At 36.6% G+C, this 20,134-nt stretch overlaps 2 protein-coding genes across 2 annotated transcripts; one reads left to right on the top strand and one right to left on the bottom strand.

Moving 5' to 3' along the window:
• Positions 1-443: 443 nt before the first annotated feature.
• On the bottom strand, positions 444-11,221 carry LOC125476837. Its single transcript, XM_048583400.1, has 13 exons — positions 10,775-11,221; positions 10,417-10,612; positions 9,917-10,098; positions 8,837-9,592; positions 8,644-8,721; positions 8,041-8,086; positions 5,461-5,734; positions 5,161-5,413; positions 1,924-2,088; positions 1,752-1,828; positions 1,576-1,677; positions 640-826; positions 444-554 (listed from the first exon to the last, which is right to left on the bottom strand). The coding sequence occupies exons 1-13, from the start codon at positions 10,862-10,864 to the stop codon at positions 459-461; spliced, it is 2,502 nt and encodes an 833-aa protein (XP_048439357.1). The 5' UTR covers positions 10,865-11,221; the 3' UTR covers positions 444-458.
• A 1,365-nt stretch (positions 11,222-12,586) lies between these two features.
• On the top strand, positions 12,587-13,435 carry LOC125476693 (protein ALP1-like; the record flags this gene model as incomplete). The annotated part of the gene is made up of 1 exon (XM_048583046.1): positions 12,587-13,435. A coding segment is annotated over one exon (849 nt), but the record flags the coding sequence as incomplete, so codon positions are not given.
• Between the last annotated feature and the right edge of the window lie 6,699 nt (positions 13,436-20,134).

Raw genomic sequence — 20,134 nt, 5'->3', positions numbered from 1 at the left:
ATTAACTTTATACAATAAAAAAAAAAAAAAAAAACCTAGAGGGCTATGGTAGTTAAGCCCACCCATAGTTTAGGAGCCGGCCCATCTTACTTGAGTTATGGACCGCATACAATTAGTGCACCCTTTTATGGATTCATGAACTGGCCCAAGTCGATCCTTAAATAGTGCACCCTTTTATGGATTCTACAGTAGTTGGCCCTATACATGAGTTGTAACCCTCGGGATGCTACTTTGACATCTAGGACCACTAATTTCATGTGTTTTAATTTTTTTTCACATGATATTATTATTTGTGTGTGACGTCAAAGTGGCATTCTAAGAGTATATGTAAGTCCCCATTCTATTGGTCAAATCGCTTCTCGTTTTTCTTTTCGAAAGCGATTCATGCAACACTAAAAACACATTTGATGGACCACAAGACTTTCATGTCTAAGTTAACACCTACGAACATTGCACGATCAGGTCGAAAAAGCAGCCGCAGACATGAAACACCTTTTACCGATGGTCACCGTGGCCATTTCCCGCCAATCTTGCCCCTCGTAGTAGTATTCGACCTACCATTTTATACTACTGTCAAAATTACCCACAAAAGTTGTGCATACTGATGGGAACTGGAAAACATTGTAAAATGAAACTTACTGTCTCTGCTATGTTTTCATCGTCTTTCATCCCTCCGATTACATACATGGTATCTTCGACAATAGCAGCTGCTGGATATCCCCTGGGGAAATACATTGGTTCAGCCGGCATCCATGACCCAAGCCGTGGATCAAAACTTTCCACGCTATGGACCAGTGAATCTCCATCAAAGCCTCCCAGAACATATCTGCAAAAGTGAATGTCCATAATTGTGAAGGTGAAAAAACAAGTTAAACACCAAAATTGAACAAAATAAAAGGTGGATCTGATCAGATCACACCAACCAAAAATCTAATGCCTGTATATTTTCTTAAGGCCTTGTTTGGTGTCAATGATTGGATTGCATTGGAGAACTCCATAGACTTGATGTACATGAAATGAAGAAACGGATGTCAACTTCAAATTTTTGTCGAAGTTAAGGGTAGAACATGATGGAAACTTATTCATTCCAATCCTAGCAAAATTGGTAAGATTGGGAAGGATAAGTTTCCCCTGCGACTAATCCCATCCCATCCTTTGATGTCGATTTAATATAGTGAGTTATCTAATTTATGTAGAACCAAGTAACCAGAAATTAGGGTTTAACGTACATTTATTCTGCATCACTAATCCAACTCAATCTTGACACCAAGTAATGCCTTAAGTGATTTGGGCAACCGGGCAATAGTACAGTGGAGCAACCATGGACTATCTTGTGCAGAGATGGTCAACAAAAGAAGTGATTTATGTCTAACTTTATGACAAGGTCTCAATCGAAAACGAATGTCTTATCAGATCAAGCAACGGCGGAAAAATTCATTACCTGTCTAAGTTCATGACAAGTTCTCATGTCAAATTATCTGCATGAGTTATGCATTTAGCGGAATATACATATCTAAGTCATCGTGGGAGCGTGTCTGAGATGCTGATTGAAACAAGTCAAAGAAATGTACTGACATTTTTTCATTAAGAACAACCAATGACTCGCAGCTTCTTTTCGAATGCGTAGAGGCAATTTTGGTCCGACTGCGTTCTCTGGGGTCGAATCTATCAACAGAGCTGAGATGCAAACATTTCAAGTCAACCATCGATATAGGAAAACTAAACAATAGAAAGGAGGTTCAATATCTTACTTCAAATAACTATTCCCATCATATCCACCGGTGGCATAAAGCACACCTTTGAGTTCTACCGCAGCAAGAGCCATACGCTGGAACAACAAAAGAAGCGCAAATCAAGAGCCACGAGGTAAAATTTTTGTACAAGAAAAACATATCATAGGGAAAGCGACTAAATATATATTACCTTTTGTAACATTGACTGTGTACGGATCCATCGTCCCAAGGCTAAATCAAGCATCTCAACATCTGCAAAGCAATCAACTCTGTTCCCACCACCCATTGCAAAAAAATTGTTGTTTGTCGTAGCTGCAGCTAAGCTACCCTTTTTCTCTCTCAGAGAAGGGCACTGCTATTAGGATTTTGGCTCGTCAAATATGTCCTAGTTGGTTTAGGATTGTTTTAGGAAACCTAGAAGTATACCAATTCTTGTCCTAGAGGGATTAGGAAAGAATTTCAGTTTCCTTATGCAATTTAGGTTTGGATTTCTGGAAGTCTATTTGGATTTGGATAAGTGTAATTTTCTAATCCACTTGGAAATAGGAATTCAATCAGCTTGGGACATGTAAGCCAACCCTATGTCCTATAAATAGGGTGAGGCAAGGCTGATTTTTACAGAGAAAGAAAACATCCAGACAACCAAGAGTTTTGAGATTAGTTATAGAGTTTGCAAAAGTTCTACAATCTCTATTATTAATCAAAGGAGCGGTGAGAGAAATCACAACTGGACGTAGACAAAAGTTCTTCCGAACCAATATAATTCTTGTGTGTTTCTAAGTTTTCTAATATTTGCTAGTTTAGTCTATTGTCGTTGGTTACATTAAAGAACAAGGTCTAGTGTGCGGGTTTTTCAACATTTGGTATCAAGAGCTAGGATCAAGGTGTTCTACGATGTCAAAAGGGAAGATGAATGTGGATCAAGTACCTGCGTTAAAGCCCTTTGACGGCAAGGATGACTTCACAGACTGGCAAAGGATGATGAAAAATGTACTGATGCAGCAGGATTTGGATGATGCACTCAATGGTGAGAAGCCGAAAAACATGACATAGGCAGCATGGACTAAGGTTCTCTAGAAGGCCAAGAGTTCTATCGAGATCCATCTCACAAGATCAGTTTGGTCACACATCACCGAAAAGATGACTGCCTAGGAAGCATGGGAAAAGTTGGAGAATGTTTATATGGGCAAAACCGTGTCCAATGAACTTTTTGTAAAGGATGAACTAGAGAGAGTATCGTATAGTGAGTGTCTAACAAGGGTTGAAGGTGGACGAAGGGACCTTGCCGAGAAAGGGAACGCCAGAGCACAAAAATAAATTAGCTTCAGCTCTTACTTACCTATTTTGGCATTAAAACATACTTGCATTCTTCCAATAGATGATATTTCCAAATAAAAATCATTTCAATGTAGATCAATTAGTCATTCAAATGTATAGAACAAATAATCCATGTATGTACATTTGTTAAAAAACACAATAATAAAATTTGTGCACACGTATCAAACTGTGACAACTAAACTTTGAGTGTGTGCTACCATTTTGATTTTTTTTTTTTTAACAATTAGTGTTCAAAATTATGAATTTAAAGCCTCTCAATAGAGTGAGTTTGAGTACCGCTAGACTAAACGATTATGTCCTTTATTAGATGAATTGTCTCAAATATAACAACCACGTATTAAATAAGGCTAAATTTCTTCAATATTTTCTTCATCTAACATTATTCTTTTCTATTTTTCCTTCCAAAAGTGAGAAATAAAATTGGGCAATGTCACATGAGTGATCTTGTCGTCTTTAACTTACAGTGTGATTGTGAATAAGGAAAAGTAAAAGGACCGATGGATTAAATTCAAGTTGTTCAAAAATTTTAATTTTCCGATGAACTGTCGTTTTTAACTTATTGCTAATTGCGAAACCTATATTTTCTTTTTTAGGCCCATTCAATCAAAGGGTAAAAATTGATCAAAACAAAATAATAAAATATAAATAAAAAGAACTTATGAAAACCACAAAACCAAAAAACAAAAGAACCATGAGGCCTTAAGAGCCCAAAAAGACAATGGCATGAGGTGAGGCCCAATGGGTTGGAGTTGGGCTGTCCCAAAATGTCGTTAAAATAATTTGGTCTAAAGTACAAACGTTTCATTCTAAGTAGCCAAATAAAATTTGCATTAGGAAAGGTGATTATTTTCACACTCTGTATTTATCTGTTTGTGCTCACATTATTTTATTTATATAATAAGCATAAATGAAGTGCAAACAAATAAAATTGGAGTGTAAAAATCTACGTTGAAACTCGTTATGGTATTATAGTAACAACTAATAGTTTCAGTGATAACTACTCAAAGGTTAAGAGATACAAACTCAAAGGAAAAAAGAACCTACACGTTGGTACTTACAAACTCAAAGGTTAAGAGATACAAGCAGTACAAACTAAATAAAACGAATTAAAGCATGATACAATCAAACAAGGCAAGCCAAGTGAGCTGCCAATACAAAACACAACTCAAAATCAAATCAAGACACAGCAGAAGAAACTTGGAGATAGATGGGGAAATATAGCAGACCCAGCCTCCTTGAACATGAGAAATCTTTTGCCAATCTTCGTTGATTTCGCACTAGATTCCCCTCTTCAATTGAGGACAATCCTTTACTTTAACTTCGAGAGGATGCATCCCTTCTGGTAGAGAAACCAATTTTGGACACTCTCTAAGGTTAAGTATTCTAAGGGATGTGAAACTTGTCAACCACTCAGGTAATGCATCCAAGTTTTCACAACCCCAAATACACAAGACTCGTAGGGTGTTAGCAGCTCCCTGCAACCATTCAGGCAATGCCACCATCCTTGGTACTCTAGCAATAAGCAAACTTCGGAGCCTCATTGGAATTTGTTGATAGTTTCCGTTCGCCAAATCAAGCTGCTTACAATCCTCTATTGTTAGAGTGTGTAATGCAGCAAGATAACTCATATCACGTGGCAAAGAGGTTAGATTACCACAATGCACAATAGAAAGATACCGAAGTGATTTCATGCATCCCACTCCATTGTCTGGAAAACTTGTTTGCTTTGTAGTTATGTAAAGCGATCTAAGGCTGATCAACTTGCTTATATCTCTAGGGCAATTCTTCAAGATTCACACATCCCTCAACACACAGAATTTCCAAGCTTCGCAACTTACAAACTGCAACAGGGAGTTTCGTGATTTTTGCATTTCCAGTTAATTCCAGGTATCTCTTTTGTCAATCTAGCAATATCTCACTAATTTTTGTACCCAATACAGAACTAAGAATCTCTTTTGTCAATCTAGCAATATCAAAATCTAGTGACACATACTGCCAAATCCTCAATTCAAAATTCCTAATGACTCTTGTATCATTGTACACCAACTGGGCAAAGTGTAGTCTTGCCTAAACCTCCCATTCCAACTACAGGAATAATGGAGACATGATCGTCACCTTGCTCAATCAAACGGTTTACTATCGCTTCTTTCTGAAGCCCTCTACCAACAACCTCCGAAGCACGGACGAAAGAGTGTGTCTCTCTCGCCTTGATCACGTACTTCAGATTGCTATCATGGTCATCACAGTAACCTTTACTATGACTAGTGAGAGAATCAAAGATAAACTTATTGGCTTTAAGCTCTTCTAACCTCTCCCATAACTCTTTGATTTCATGAGCCACCCTCAAACGGAATGCAACAGCATTAGAGCGGGAGAAGAAACGACGTACCTTTCTACATGTACCATGAAATTTTTCACCACTTGCTTTCGCAGGGCTTCACACTCAAACTCATCCAACACATCCTCGGCATCAAGAAACACATTTTTTACTTGTCTGAGCCAACTGCGTAGCTGCTTGTTATTTGCTTGCTTCTCTTCAGCATCCAAGAGCACATCTTTGATGGTGGACATGGTGCGCTCAAGCTTTCTCAGATCGGATTGAACCGCCCATGCCAAGCAAATCTCGTCGTAAGCAAGGGAGCCTAGCTTCTCCGTGAGTCTGACTGCCAAATCAAAGGCAAGTTCAGCCATTTCAGCTGAGTACAATGATTGTGGTTCTTAGTGAAGGTATGGATATATACAAATTGATTGTGAATATGCGTTTAAATAGCCGACGGTGAGGGTTCTACAGTAAAGAAAGATTACTCGAGGTGAAGGGTGGGTGGCATAGGACAATCATCAGACATTTAGAAAGATCTTAAAAGATTTCCCGTCGACGTCGAGGGGGTTGCCAATAAAGAAGACTACTCGAGCCGTATTATATAATAATTTGGAAGACATCCTTGACGTGTGCATGGAGAAAACTTATTCCCATAACATTTCTGAGAGATTGGAATGTTGATTTCCCATTTATCTAATCCATTAAAAAGACAACGGATTGGAATCTATCGAACGCAATCAAACGCAAGGCGTGTAAACTGCGGAATCAAGCAAGAGCTGAATGATTAAAAACATATTCTTGAGAATAAATAAAGACAAGAAAACCCATTCATCCAATCTAGGGTTCAGGAACTTGGAGCACAAGCTAGTGTAAAAATAAATAAATAAATAAAACTTGAACCATATTTTTTTAAATTTGGAATTAATACTACATTTTTTCTAAATTATTATTATTAAGGGAAATGAGAAGATTTGAAACTATTACAATAATTTAGAAAATTGGGAGTTTCGAACTCGGAACTTTAGGTGGAAACCCAACACCCTATTCAAATGATTCAGATAACTATTGTGTTTAGTATCTCTTTCCTTGTAGAAAATAAATACAGAGAAAACTACTCTGAGTCTTTGACAAGTGAGGGATGAAGTGGCCTTGCCGAGAAAGTGAATGCAAGAGGGCGAAAGCTTCACCCCCTTAGTCACTTGCTTTAATTTCTAGTCTTTGATTTGATAAATTAAAGAATAATCGCGAGGCAGAAATAAGAGGGAGAGTATAACAAGAAAAACGTTAAGTGTGAAAATCATGAGTCACAAATAAAAGAGCCCAAGTATGTGCCCATGCTCAATTTCAAACCATGACGTTTTACCTTTATGAGTATTACAATTTGACATGCACAATATTTAAAAAAAACCGAAAAAAAAAATTTATGCGCACACGTATTAAATTATGATTCTTAAGAAAGTAAACATGCCTCGATCCAAAGAGAGCAAATTATTTTTCATTCACAAGTTAGTATATGCTCACACTTTTTTCCTTCCAAATGGAGCAAAGTATTTTTCATTCACAAGTTGTGTATGCTCGCACTTTATTTGAATTTGAACCATAGCCTCTCCAATTGAGTGAATTAAGCTTGAGTTCTACTAGATCAGATGATCATGTGTTTTATCAGGCGAAGGTATCTAATGTCACATTCTAGTCTGGGCCTCCATCACATTTCAGGCTCGACTCCACCGTAATACGATATTGTCCGCTTTAGGCCTCAACCACGCTCTCATGATTTTGTTTCTGGAAACACGTGAACTTCTTAGTGGATCACCCATCATGGGATTGCTCTCCCGCGCTACTTGCTTAACTTCAGAGTTTCGATGAAACCCGAAGCCAGTGAGCTCCCAAAAAGTCTTGTGCTAGGTAGAGATGGAAATATACATATAAGGCTTACAAGATCGACTCCCCTAAACGATGTGGGATATTACATCTAATACAATATAATCAAGCAAAATAATTTCCGCACCTATTTTTAACTTTTAAATTAAATAATTCAAAAGAAAATAAAAATGTAAATATAATATATATATATACACACACACACAAGGTAAACAAAAGGCAATGTGAAAATCAGATCTCATTAAATATCATAGGGAAACGACTTTGAACTCCCTATTTAGCCCTTTATATTGAATAAAAAACAAAAGAAAGTCGGAGTATAAAAACAAGGCGAGAGTGCAAGCGGACATGACTGGAAAAATTGTTGAGCGTGCGAATCCCACATCTAAAATTACAGAACTCTGCAAAGGCTTGAAAATAGTGGATTCACTCTTCCTTTGCCAATTGATTTCAACGAGGCACCTCAACTTCCTAAAAAAATCACTATCCTTTATTACGATCAAAAGAAAAGATGATTTCTTCTCGTAAGTAAAAACATTCACAAAACAGATCAATCTACCATTTAGGCACTTATAGAAGAGATTATACGCACCCCAGAAAAAGGTTATGGTAGATTAGTACTAGATTAATTTGATAATACAAACTATATAATTGTCAGTGGCATATACAATCAACCATGCCTCCACGCCTTCATTCTCCAGCTTCTCTACCCTTGCCTCCCATGTCATGTACCACATACAACTTCTAAGGTGTGGACTCCGATTCAACCTTCATACCAAACTTTTAACTGCTGAATTTCAAGCTCCGCCTTCTTCTGAAATACCGGAACAGAAATCCAAAGTCACAAGAGGAATAAGATCAATGAAGTCGATTACGCAGCATTGACTAATTTCACAGTTTAATCTGCCTTTTTTGTTGTAGCAAAAAATGCAACTCTCAGTTTTTGTTTATTCGTTAATTGAGTTATCTTAATCGGCTTAAAGACCAATGCAGCAGGAACGCCAAAACTCACAGTAAGAAGACAATTAAAACCAGAACTGTTATCGACAAGAGTATGCTCCCAACGATTTCTCCGTACAACAGTTAAACGCAGTCATTCAAACAAAACTTTCATCAGGTCTGGACCAGGGATCCTGTCCGGCAACCTCTTATTTTGCAGATTGAGAAAGAAGCTAATATGAAAGCATAAACCGGGCCTTCAATACTCATTTAGTATTATGAATTTTTACTTAGGTACCAATGCAGTGCCACTGATGAGCAAATGCATTCTTAACTTGCTATTTAATGTTGGTTAGATGACTCCGCAGAAGAAGAAAAGCAGAGAAACCGAAATTTAGTGAATGTTTAACAAACATAGCATGTGTTACTTACCAGCTTGTGCTCCAATAAACCGATCTTCACAGATTGTTCTTTCTTAGAAGCCTTGAGCTCCTCCACCTCTTCAATCAACTGATGCCAACATAATAATACATAAGAGAGTGGTTGTAATTAAAACAAAAAAACAACAAGGATACCTAACATTAATTGGATTTATGATTTACAAACTACTAAAATGTTCATCTACCTTGGTTATGATTGGACTCTCAGAGAAGGATCGGGAACTCTCTCTGCTCTTCTGCTCAAATGAGGAGCGAGAACTCTCTGGCCTCTTCTCATCTAAACCCAACGGTGCCATTGACTCCTCAGTGTCCTCCCAGGTCATTTCATTTGAGACAGCACTATCGTCAACATTTCCAGAGAAAGACATGTCTTGACATTCACCGTTAAGATCATATTGAAGAGCCAACTCTTTCAGTTTTCCGTATACCCATTCCTGCTCCACTTGTTCAGCCTCTTTCACATCATATTGGGAATTCAATGCATTATATCTTCCAAATAAAATTGGGGCATCCCAATTCGGACATGAATCACTCAAATGCTCAGTCTCCGAGGTAAGTGGTTCAAACCATTCAGGTTCCTCTATTGTGTCATGTGAAGTAAAAGCCGGACATTTCTCTTTTGTGTCATGTGAAAGAGAAGCCGGAGGTTGTTCTTTTGTATCATGTGAGGGAGGAGCTGGAAAACAAGCTTTTCTCCAATTCAGCGCACCTTGTGGCACAGAAGTACTTGGAGCAACATTTACAGATGATGACTTAGGTATCTGTGGTATGGGATTACTTGGAGCAACTTTTACAGATGCAAACTTAGATGTCAGCTTGCTTGTTTGCGAGTGATCAAGCTCAAACCAGAAATGACTCTCGGTGTAGTAGTTGTCGGCAATGATGTCTTTATACTCGCTTTCAAGCAGTGGTCGGCATTGCATCCGCGTATGGAACTTAACCTTAAACGTAGGAAACAAAATATATCAGCACAAAAGCCTCATCCTGACTAACTTGTTCTAAATTGCTAAAAGTGCTTTTTGACAACTAAAAGTATTGTGTTTGGCAGAAAAAGTTAAAAGTGCTTCTGGGGCATAGAAGTTTTAGAAAACACTTGGATTTTCAATAAAAATTTCAATGTGTTTCTAACTAACAAAATCACTTTTTATCAAAAGCTCTTATGAGCAAACATTCTTCCTACACAAGCAATCCCAAACAAGCCCTTGTTTACCTACGATATAACTCAGGACAATCACAACGATTTTGAGAAACTATTTATTTTATACCTGCGCAGGATACTGCGTTCTCTCTGAACCATCAGTGCTCCATCCGTATGGATTGATATTCATTTGCCCAAGGCCAGTAGCCTCAAAAATTCCATGTAGCTTCCTATCGGAATAGTTGAAGAGAAAAAGTGGCAAGCCACGAGTAATGTTCTTCACATACATATAGTGTGCAGCTGGTAAGCCTGGAAGAATGTTGAACATAACTCATGAGTGCATTGACCCGAAACTAAACTAAAACATGAAATGAGCACTAGTATTGCACGAAAGCAACAGACAACGTTCATCATTTGCAGAAAGTTGTGTGCTTAATAAACTGGCTACACTGTTTTCAGGCTCGCGAAAAGGGAATTTACGTGAAGCTGGCAATGCACTTGCAACACAGATAAGGAAAAACGAATTGGCGCATATTCACTACACAACTGGTTTAAACCAAATTAAAAACCGAAAACAGGAAATGCAGAAGTTAGGAACAAACAAGTAGTAAAGCTAAGAACACTGACCAAATAGTTGTTTAGATAGACATTCGTCAATTGTGAATCTCGTGGCACCGAAGATGACTCCACCAAGGCTATTCCGCCGCAAATTCCTCATGGATGCAGAGTAGGGTGCCATGTCTTGAGAAGAAGATAAAGTAAAGGTCTGTGTCTTCCTGCCGGCCCCCATTTTCGATACAAAGGTCGAAATTATAACGCAAACCTGAAAAAGAAACAAAGATCATGTGCTACATACAGAATCATTTGTGACAAAATACAGTCTACCACCAAATGAATGAAATAGGACTGGGAGGGGGGAATACTCAGAGATTCCAAGACCTGCATAGACATGAAATTGAAGAAAGGAAAGTGGTTAGGGTTTAACCCGAAACTCTAAAGGCCGTAAGAATTCCGCCATCGAAATACATCCGAAATCAGCCAAAATTTCCAAATGAGTACAGTTATAACGATACATAAAAGATTATAAACATGGTTGTAGAGAACAAAGAAAAAATGAATGATCAAACGCCATTTTTGACACACAAAATAGCTTCACAAATTTCAGAACCAGAAGAAGAAGAAAAAACGCCATTTTTGAAAACTCCATCCTCAAAAAAACACAATTTCAGAAGAAATCCCGAAAAATATGCACTACCCATATTTTTATTTACTTCATTAACCCAAAAAGCTGCTACCTTTTAACAAAACCAAGTTCTTGAAAACAGTTTCTAACATAAAAACCCCAAGAATCCATGAAAACTCTGCAACTAGCTAACAAAAATTCAAGCTCGTCATCTCGATCAAACCGAGTAACTCAGAGAACCCAAAAAAATTCGACCTTTTTGATCAAAAAAAGCACGTCAAAACAATGTATTGAGTAAGACCCTAGCAATCCATGGAAATGTGGAGCTACCCAACAAATAATAAGCTCATCGTCTTGATTAAAAACCCATATGATTCAGAGAGCTAGTACACTCTGTATCTCTTCCTTTCCAGAACATTAATTGAGAACTTAAGAGAGAGAGAGGAGAGAGAGAGAGATTACCGTACCCTTGAGTCTCTGACAATGGTTTTATGAGAAATGATGAATCTTTCTGCAGGAAACGGATACGAGAAGCGCGAAATGGGACGAGATTGATCCGTCAGTTGATCCTACGGCTCCTATAATCTTATAGTTCATAAAGAACGAACCGTAATTGAGAGTCAGCTGTAGTACATACACCCCGGGCGCACTTTAGAGCAACTCCAGCGTTGGAGCCCTCCCCCCTGGCAATTCACTATTCAATCCACCTAATGAACAGTAATTGCCCTTAATGAACAGTAAGTAGCCCTGGCAATAGATTTTGCATCTCCACCGTTACACTTCTATAGCCCTGGCAATAGGCAATAAAATATTAGTATTTTTTTATTTATAAAATTAATACAAAATAATTTTAAATGTAATATCGGATAAGATTTTTAATCGTTGTCGGTGCGCCACGTGTCATTATCCTAAGTATTATTAAATAATACAAAATAAATAATTATAATATGGATTTCTGATAAGATTATTAACCAATCACGTCGCGCCACGTGTCATAATCGGTTCACAATCTTTGAGGATAGATTTCCATCAGATTTTAAACGAATGACGGCATGCCACGTGTCATAATCTGTTAACAATCTTGGATGATAGATTTCCATCAGATTTTTAACGAATGACGGCATGCCACGTGGCATTATGCAGAACCTAAGCCTTTCTGAATCCTCTATATAATCCACCATCCATCTTCACAAATCTCACACCAAAATTCTCAAGATCTCTATCATTGATCTCAAAATTTCTGCTTCCTTATTCACAAAAATCAGTTTCAATATTCATAGTTTCTGTTTCTTTCTTTCAATGTCTTCTTCTTCTTCCTCAAGGATGATGTGGGAATTGAATCAAGAAGAGGAAGACTTGTTTAACCAATCAGAATCAATGTTCAATCAGCAGGGGGTAAGAAATGAGAGGGAAGAAGATGAGGAGCGTCAAATGAGAGATGACGACGTAAGAAGGGGCAGAGCCTCACATTCCCGTCGAGTCATCCAAGCTGCGGCTCAGATCTGCAGGCCCAGGCGTTCCGGAAACATTGATAGAAGCAGGCAACGACGAGGTATGGAACTCTTGGATGATTATTTTGTTTCTAATAGTGCATTCCCTGATACGTACTTTAGACGTCGTTTTAGAATGGAACGACATTTGTTCAACAAAATCATGATTGCTGTTTGCAACCATGATTCTTATTTTGTGCAAAAAAAAGATGCTTTTGGTGCTATGGGTCTACTGCCGGAGCAAAAAATTACTGCTGCCTTGCGGATGCTTGCATATGGAGCATCTGCAGACCAAGTGGATGAGATAACGAGGATGGGGCAATCAACCATTCTTGAGTCCCTGATGAGGTTTTGCGGAGCAATCGAATCTATCTACACCGCTGAGTACCTCCGCAAACCCACACACATGGACTTGGAGCGGCTGTTGAAGAAGGCGGAGATGCGTGGCTTTCCTGGGATGATTGGAAGCATTGATTATATGCACTGGACGTGGAAAAACTGTCCAAGTGCATGGCAAGGCGCTTACGGGGACAGAAAAGGGGCAAAAAGTATCATTCTGGAGGCGGTGGCATCTTTTGATACATGGATTTGGCACGCCTTTTTCGGGGTCCCGGGAGCTCAAAATGACATCAACGTCCTTGCCCAATCCCCAGTGTTCAACGATGTCCTGCAAGGAAAGGCACCAAAAGTTACATATGAGGTCAACGGACGTATGTACGACGGGCCATACTACCTAGCTGACGGCATCTACCCGCGCTGGTCAACATTTGTCAAAACAGTGCCACGTCCGCGGAGTGCGAAGGAAAAACACTTTGCAAGCTGTCAAGAGGGGTGCAGGAAGGATGTGGAGCGTTGTTTTGGTATCCTCCAAGCTCGCTGGGCGATCGTCAGGGGTGCGGCCAGATTGTTTGATGTAGAGTCGCTTCGATCCATCATGATGACGTGCATCATTCTTCACAACATGATTGTGGAAGATGAGTACGATTATGAAGCTGTTGATGAATATGAGCCAGACCCGATGAACAATTCAAGAACACGTATATATTGTGCTCATGACGCCACCGATGACCCCGTGCAACACGAGCCATTACAAAGGGATGGACGTTACAATGAAAGGCTCATTCAACGATATACTGCATTTCAAATGCCAGACATGCACAATGCCCGACAAATTGACTTGATAGAGCACCAGTGGGCATTGAAACAAGCTGAGGATAATTAAGTTCATTTTAGTGTGTTATTTTGAATTTGGTATGTTTATGTTATTTTATTTGGTGTGTTTTATTATTTGGTATGTTTATGTAATTTTTTTATGTTTATGTTTATGTAATTCTTAGTATATGTTTATGTTTATGTTTATGTAATTTTTTTATGTTTATGTTTATGTAATTTTTTTATGTAATTTTTTTATGTTTATGTTTATGTAATTCTTAGTATGTTTATGTTTATGTTTATGTAATTTTGTTTATGTTTATGTTTATGTAATTCTTAGTATGTTTATGTTTATGTTTAATGGACTTTTAACAACATAAATAACTTACCAAATTAAATAACTTACCAAATTAATTCTTAATATAAATAACTTACCAAATTAATTTGAATAAATATTCATGAACATGGAAACAACATAAATAATACAAACAATAAATAATAAATTACAACCCAAAGTGATTGGAAAATTATGGGCTCCGATTACAAAAAGTACTCTATTCATCATCACTTAACCAATTTGTGCTGCTAGGATGATCTTCTCTTGCGGTGCTAGAACCACATTGGCTTGCTATTGTTTCTCTTGCACGCCTCCTTCGCACCACGTCCGCTTTCTCTGACTTCCAAAAAAATTTAGAATTTGGAGACTTCCCTTCTAAAGACATGTTCATAATCTCACGATCTTGTTGAGCTCGTCTTTCTTCTCTAACATGTTCCCTTTCTTGCCTAAGTAGCTCTCTTTCTCTCTCATTAGCATAAAATTCTCTCTCAACAGCTGCTGCTTTTGATGCCTTATCAGCCTTATCAGCCTCATCTTTCGCCAGTTCCCTCGCCAAAGTCAATTCACCTTGGCGAGTAAGTTCTTCCATGAACTTTGCATAATCGTTCTTGGAAGCACTCCCTTTTCTCTTTGTAGCCTTCTTACCTTGAGGCCTAATTGGAAAACGGGTCGAACCCGACGCTTGTTCAGGGAGGGGCGTTTCGGGCACTTCTTCTGCATCATCTTCATGAACATGATCGGGTGTAGAGTTTAGAGGGGTGCTGTTCATGTGCACTTCTGGACCAACTGGCACAACTCTAAATTTAGGACAATCTTTGACAATATTCCAACATTCCCACCGGTTGAATGATTTATTTTTGCCTTTGGTTTTGGCAGCATACCAAGCTTGTGCTTGAAGTTCCTACACAATAAAAATAAGTAACAAATAAATAATACAAATAAATAATTATAATGAAAATAAGTAACTAGCAAATATATATATATATATATATATATATATATATATATATAAGTAACAAAGATAATGAAAATAAGTAACAAAGCAAATAAGAAGGCTTCAAGTTTAGTAAATAATGAAAATAATTAACAAATATATATATATATACATTAATTTTAATGAAAATAAGTAACAAATAAATAATACAAACAACATAATTATAATGTAACAAATAAATGTAACAAATAAGTAACAATAACATAATTATAATGTAACAAACAACATAATTATAATGTAACAAATAAGTAACAATAAATAAATAAATTTTGTACGTAACAAATAAAGAATACAAACAATAAATAATAATATCTTGTTACCATATCCGAGTAATTTTCCCCACTTCGAATATTATTACTAGCTTGTGCCAAAGCGTCTCTCCACGTACTAAACGATTGGCTAAGTAATTTCCAACGACTGGACATCGATTCTTTGGTTCTTTTCCCACCAATTTTCTCAAGATAATTGGTATGAATAAGACTCCACATTTCTCGCAACTGCATCTCATTACCCGTAAGCGAACTATGAGTAACTTCAACCCAGCTAGTACACAACGCAACATCTTCAATAAGCGACCAATTCGTACCTGCACCAGTGGTCATTTTGTTGAAAAAAAATGGATTCAAACTTTGAGACAAAGAAAGGAATGTGATTGAAAGTGGTTGAGAAAATATGAAATTGTTGTGAAGGTAGATGATAATGAGAAGGTATTTATAGAAAAGTAAAAACATTTTTTTTTACAATTTCTTTCAGATTTTTTTTTGAATTTTTTTGAATTTTTTACATTTTTTTTTGAATTTTTTTGAATTTTTTACATTTTTTTTTGAATTTTTTTGAATTTTTTACATTTTTTTTTGAATTTTTATTCAATTAATTAATCTCTGCCGTTGGATATAAAAAAATTTGAATTCCAACGCTCCAGATTGTGCCACGTGTCACAACGGTAACTTTTCAGATTTTTTAAACTATTTTTTCATTTATTTTTTAATTTATAAAGCATTTTAATATCCACCGTTGATCTCAGATCGAACGGTGGATATTAAATCTGACAGTTTTAAAATTTTTTACCGTTGAGATCTAACGGTCCACATTAAGTGACCGTTAGGATCTAACGTACCGTGGGAAGCCACGTGGCTTCCCAACGGTAACAGACAAAACTTTTTTTTTTTCTGATTAAAGTGTCAGGACGCGCCCCCACGCGCGGGTGGGGTGCACGCGCCTGACACAAAAAAAATTAAATAATAGGCTGACGCCACCCTGGCGTCAGCATGGCGTCACTCCCACCCCGGGCTCAAGGCCTGTCAATTCCTCACGGGCCTGGCCCTCGGGCCTTCCCCTTCCCCCCGGCTTCCCAACGCTGGAGCTGGTCCACCTTCACTCGGGCCTCCGTTTTGGAGCCCGTCCCCCGAGCTAAACCCCACGCTGGGGATGCTCTTAGCGGGAGGCGAGCTTTATAACCCAAATTTGGAAACTCACGAATTGGGTATGTGAAACATTTTTTCTTTGTGAAAAACACACTTTAATTATGTTTGGACCTTTTTTTGGGCGCGTTTGACTCTTTTTTTATTTATTTTTTATTCGCACTTATTTTTACTTTTTATACATCTCTTATTAATGTATGTTCTTTGATTTCTTTAATTCAGTTGATTCGACGATTATATTAAAAAGCTGTGTAGGAAGTAAAAAGAGATGTGTCGATAGCACACCTCTTTTTTTTTTTTTTTTTTTTGCCAAAGTATGAGGCATCCCACATTCTAAAGGGCAGAATTAAATTTCATTAGGGTTTGGAAGACGAACGACATTTCAGTCTCCTTCTCATCACGGTCAAATTAATGGTACACGTGCTCCCAAAGTTTTCAACCAAATAACCATTTTTGCTTTTGTTAGTTTCATGTCTCGAATCCAAGACAAGAGAGCAAACTTGACTTGAAATTCTATCACATTTAACTAGACCACTTGTCATAATTTATTTAATTATGTTCGTCAATTATGTTAAAATATTTAATTTAATAATAAAAACTAAAATAAAAAAGTATGCAAGAGAGATTGGCAAGTGAATGTCCACTTATTTTCTTTTCTTTGGAAAATTAAAATATTTACAAAAACACTTGCTAAATTAACTGAAAAAAAATAAATTACAAATTTGAATGGTTAACATATCATTATTCAGTATTTAATCGATAAATTGTGAGTATGACCAGTTCATTAATTTAAATAGTAAATTGTTCAATTTAGTAAGATTTTTCAAAATATTTTTATAACGGATCAAACTTCCTATGCTTAATATTGTTTTCTTATTCATGTGAGTCAAACTTGAGACATTTTTCAATCAAGTGGAGATTCAGTGCGCTACTAATCACGTGCGTTGTACTAATCCTTTACAATATGTGTTGAGAGGTGCTACTTAGAAAAATTATCATGCACTTCTCTAAATGGTTATGTAAATGTATTAAATTTAAATAGAGGAATAACATTATTAAATTTAAATTGAGGAGGAATAACATTCACATGTATCCATGTGGGGCCAAAAGTCTGATGGTGAGCATTAAAATTTTGTGAAACAAGGAAAAGAAAATAAAAGGGAAAGCTATTGACCGAAAAAGAAAAAGAAAGGGACAACGGGATGAAATTCTGAGTTTGTACTTTGATGTAGGCCATAAATGGTTTTCGTAGTTATAAAGTATTGGGAAGATAGTCTGTGTGGTAAATAAAATTAGATTTAAACTCATGTGGTGACATCTATTAGGATTTATGTTCACAATTAAAGTTTTCCGTCATTCCTTTGTAAATAATCTATCCATGAACCTCACGAGTGAGGTTAAGATAGTCATTTCATCCATTCCATTCATTGCTCATAACCAAAACTCTCATTCACAGGTGCTCCCTATTTCGAAGCAATGAAACCGTGAGTTGAAGTGGAATCTGATTATGACCACGGGAACCATTCCGACTAGGCCATAGTTGGAGAAACTATTGGCCAAAAAAGAAAAGAAAAGAAAAGGGAAAGTTGGAATGATATTCTGACTTTGTACTTTGATACATAACTATTATAATAAAATAAAATATTGAAAGTTGTGCGTCTAAAGTATGAGAAATTTTTACATTGTACGCGTACACCGTTATAGTGGTGTTATTTATTAATGAAATCAATATAAGTTTTTGCTTACATATCTTTAACTCATTAGCAAGATGTCACGTGTCAGTTTACTCGTGTCGTATAAGTCATTCTCTTAAAGTAGCCAAATTCAAGTTTCATGTAACTTTACATTATCTATGATGACAGTGGATACTACTAAGTTGTGAGTCTCTACTTAGTCTCCATCACCGTCGTAGGCGTTGGGTAATGCTCTTTTAAGTTAGAAGTTAGGGAAATTAACCTAAATGAGGATTTTACACATTTTGATTCTTCAAAAAAAAATAATAATAAATAAATAAATAAAACAAAGAATTTATTTCAAAACTTTCATATTTTTTAAATTATTGTAATAATTTTGTTAATAATAATAAATTAAAAAACACACACACACATCGATCATATATTGACAACAATATTAATTATTGACAAAATAATCGATAAAATCTCCAAACAATTGAGATTTGTATTTCCATCATTTCATCCAATTTTTCAAGAGTATCATTCACTCTAAATACTCATGATAAGAAATCGACTCTCGCATTTCTTATTTTCCACTTTTACCTGTTGTGGAAAACCAACATAAAAATGCAGTTTCATCTTGTGCTATATGTTTTCCATCTCATCGAAGATTAATTCGCATTGTTGTTGCCTGGGCAAATACCAAATGTAGTATTTTCTCTATGTTTGGGTGGGTCCTGGACTCATATACTCCAACATGGATCATCGATATACTTCTTGGGCCCAGTCCAATGTTTCTCACCTGGGCTGGAATCACAAATATTCCTTATAGGCCCTGTTAAAACCAAGCTTGTATCTTTTGGATCATACCTTTCTTGATTTTTTTTTTTTTTCTCTTCAAAGGCGATATTTTATACTTCACGTAGGAGAGAAGGCACACTATCTTGATCATCTGGCCTAACCTGCCCTCAGATTGTGTAAAAAAGTGTTTGCTCATTTACAACTTTTTCTCCGATTTTTTACAAATACCTACAAACACTCAATATTGACAAATATTTAACCGTTAAATTTGATTCAAAGGCCTAAAGTGTGTGACCGAGAACCGTTAAATCAAATCCGACAATCAAATATGCATTGGCCATGAGTGTCCGTATGCATTCCTTTGCTTTCTTTTCTTGACTTTATCCATTATTTTCTTACTGGGTGCCTGTATTTGTTCAGTTTCTGGTTGTGAAGTTTGGTCAAATCAAAATCCAATGGTTATGTGAGACAAAGAGTCTGGGAGAGTGGCAGGGTTACATCTATGTCAATCCACTCAATCGGTCCAATCAGTCAGTCACTGAATTTTTTTAAGGTCCAGTCCATCTTTACATTTTTATTTACCAAATAAAGCAACACACTGATCGCGCAAACTTTTTGTGGTCTGACTCATTTTTATTTCTTATACATCCGCATACTTTTTTATTTTTGTAGTAGTTGGACTGAATAAGTAGAAGATGATTCAGTAAGACAAAACAAAATTGGTGCATAAAAAACAGCGTGTAAAAATTACTATTCATACAGAAATTACAGTTCAGAGTTGCTATTATATCTTTCGCAATCCTTTTTTCATTTGGGAATTTTTTGTGTGGTTGATAATTGGAATGCATAAATCAAAGTAAACTTCACGACAAAAACTATGAAAGAAGTATGACATAGGAAAACATTTTTCTTCAATAACGCGTAACATTGAATGGTGTGTAAATATATAATTGAGAATAAAAATAACAGATCGAAGAGTTATGAAAATTAAATTTAATAGTTGTGACATCCATGGTATTGAACAGAGTCAAGAAATTGTAAATGTAAGTGGACCAATTTTCAGCAACGGTTTCATACAGAAAGAGGCCAAGAACTCTCCAAATTTAGCATTGGGTACGAAAAGAGTTTGAAATTCTGTCCACCAAGCCTTGACTATTAAACCCCCATGGTCCCATTATAATGTCCAACTTTATCATTTGGTACTATAACTTACCCAAAAGAAAAAAGCAATCTTCCATTCGTATATAACTATATATGCACTATGTTTCTACAAACATAATTCAAAGAGCAATGA

The sequence above is a fragment of a genome, unplaced genomic scaffold (assembly GCF_019419815.1).
Source record: "Pyrus x bretschneideri cultivar Hongxiangsu unplaced genomic scaffold, Pyrus_bretschneideri_v1 Contig2, whole genome shotgun sequence".
NCBI lineage: Eukaryota > Viridiplantae > Streptophyta > Magnoliopsida > Rosales > Rosaceae > Pyrus > Pyrus x bretschneideri.
Note: the sequence above shows the minus strand (reverse complement) of the source record. Positions and strands in the feature narration are given on the sequence as shown.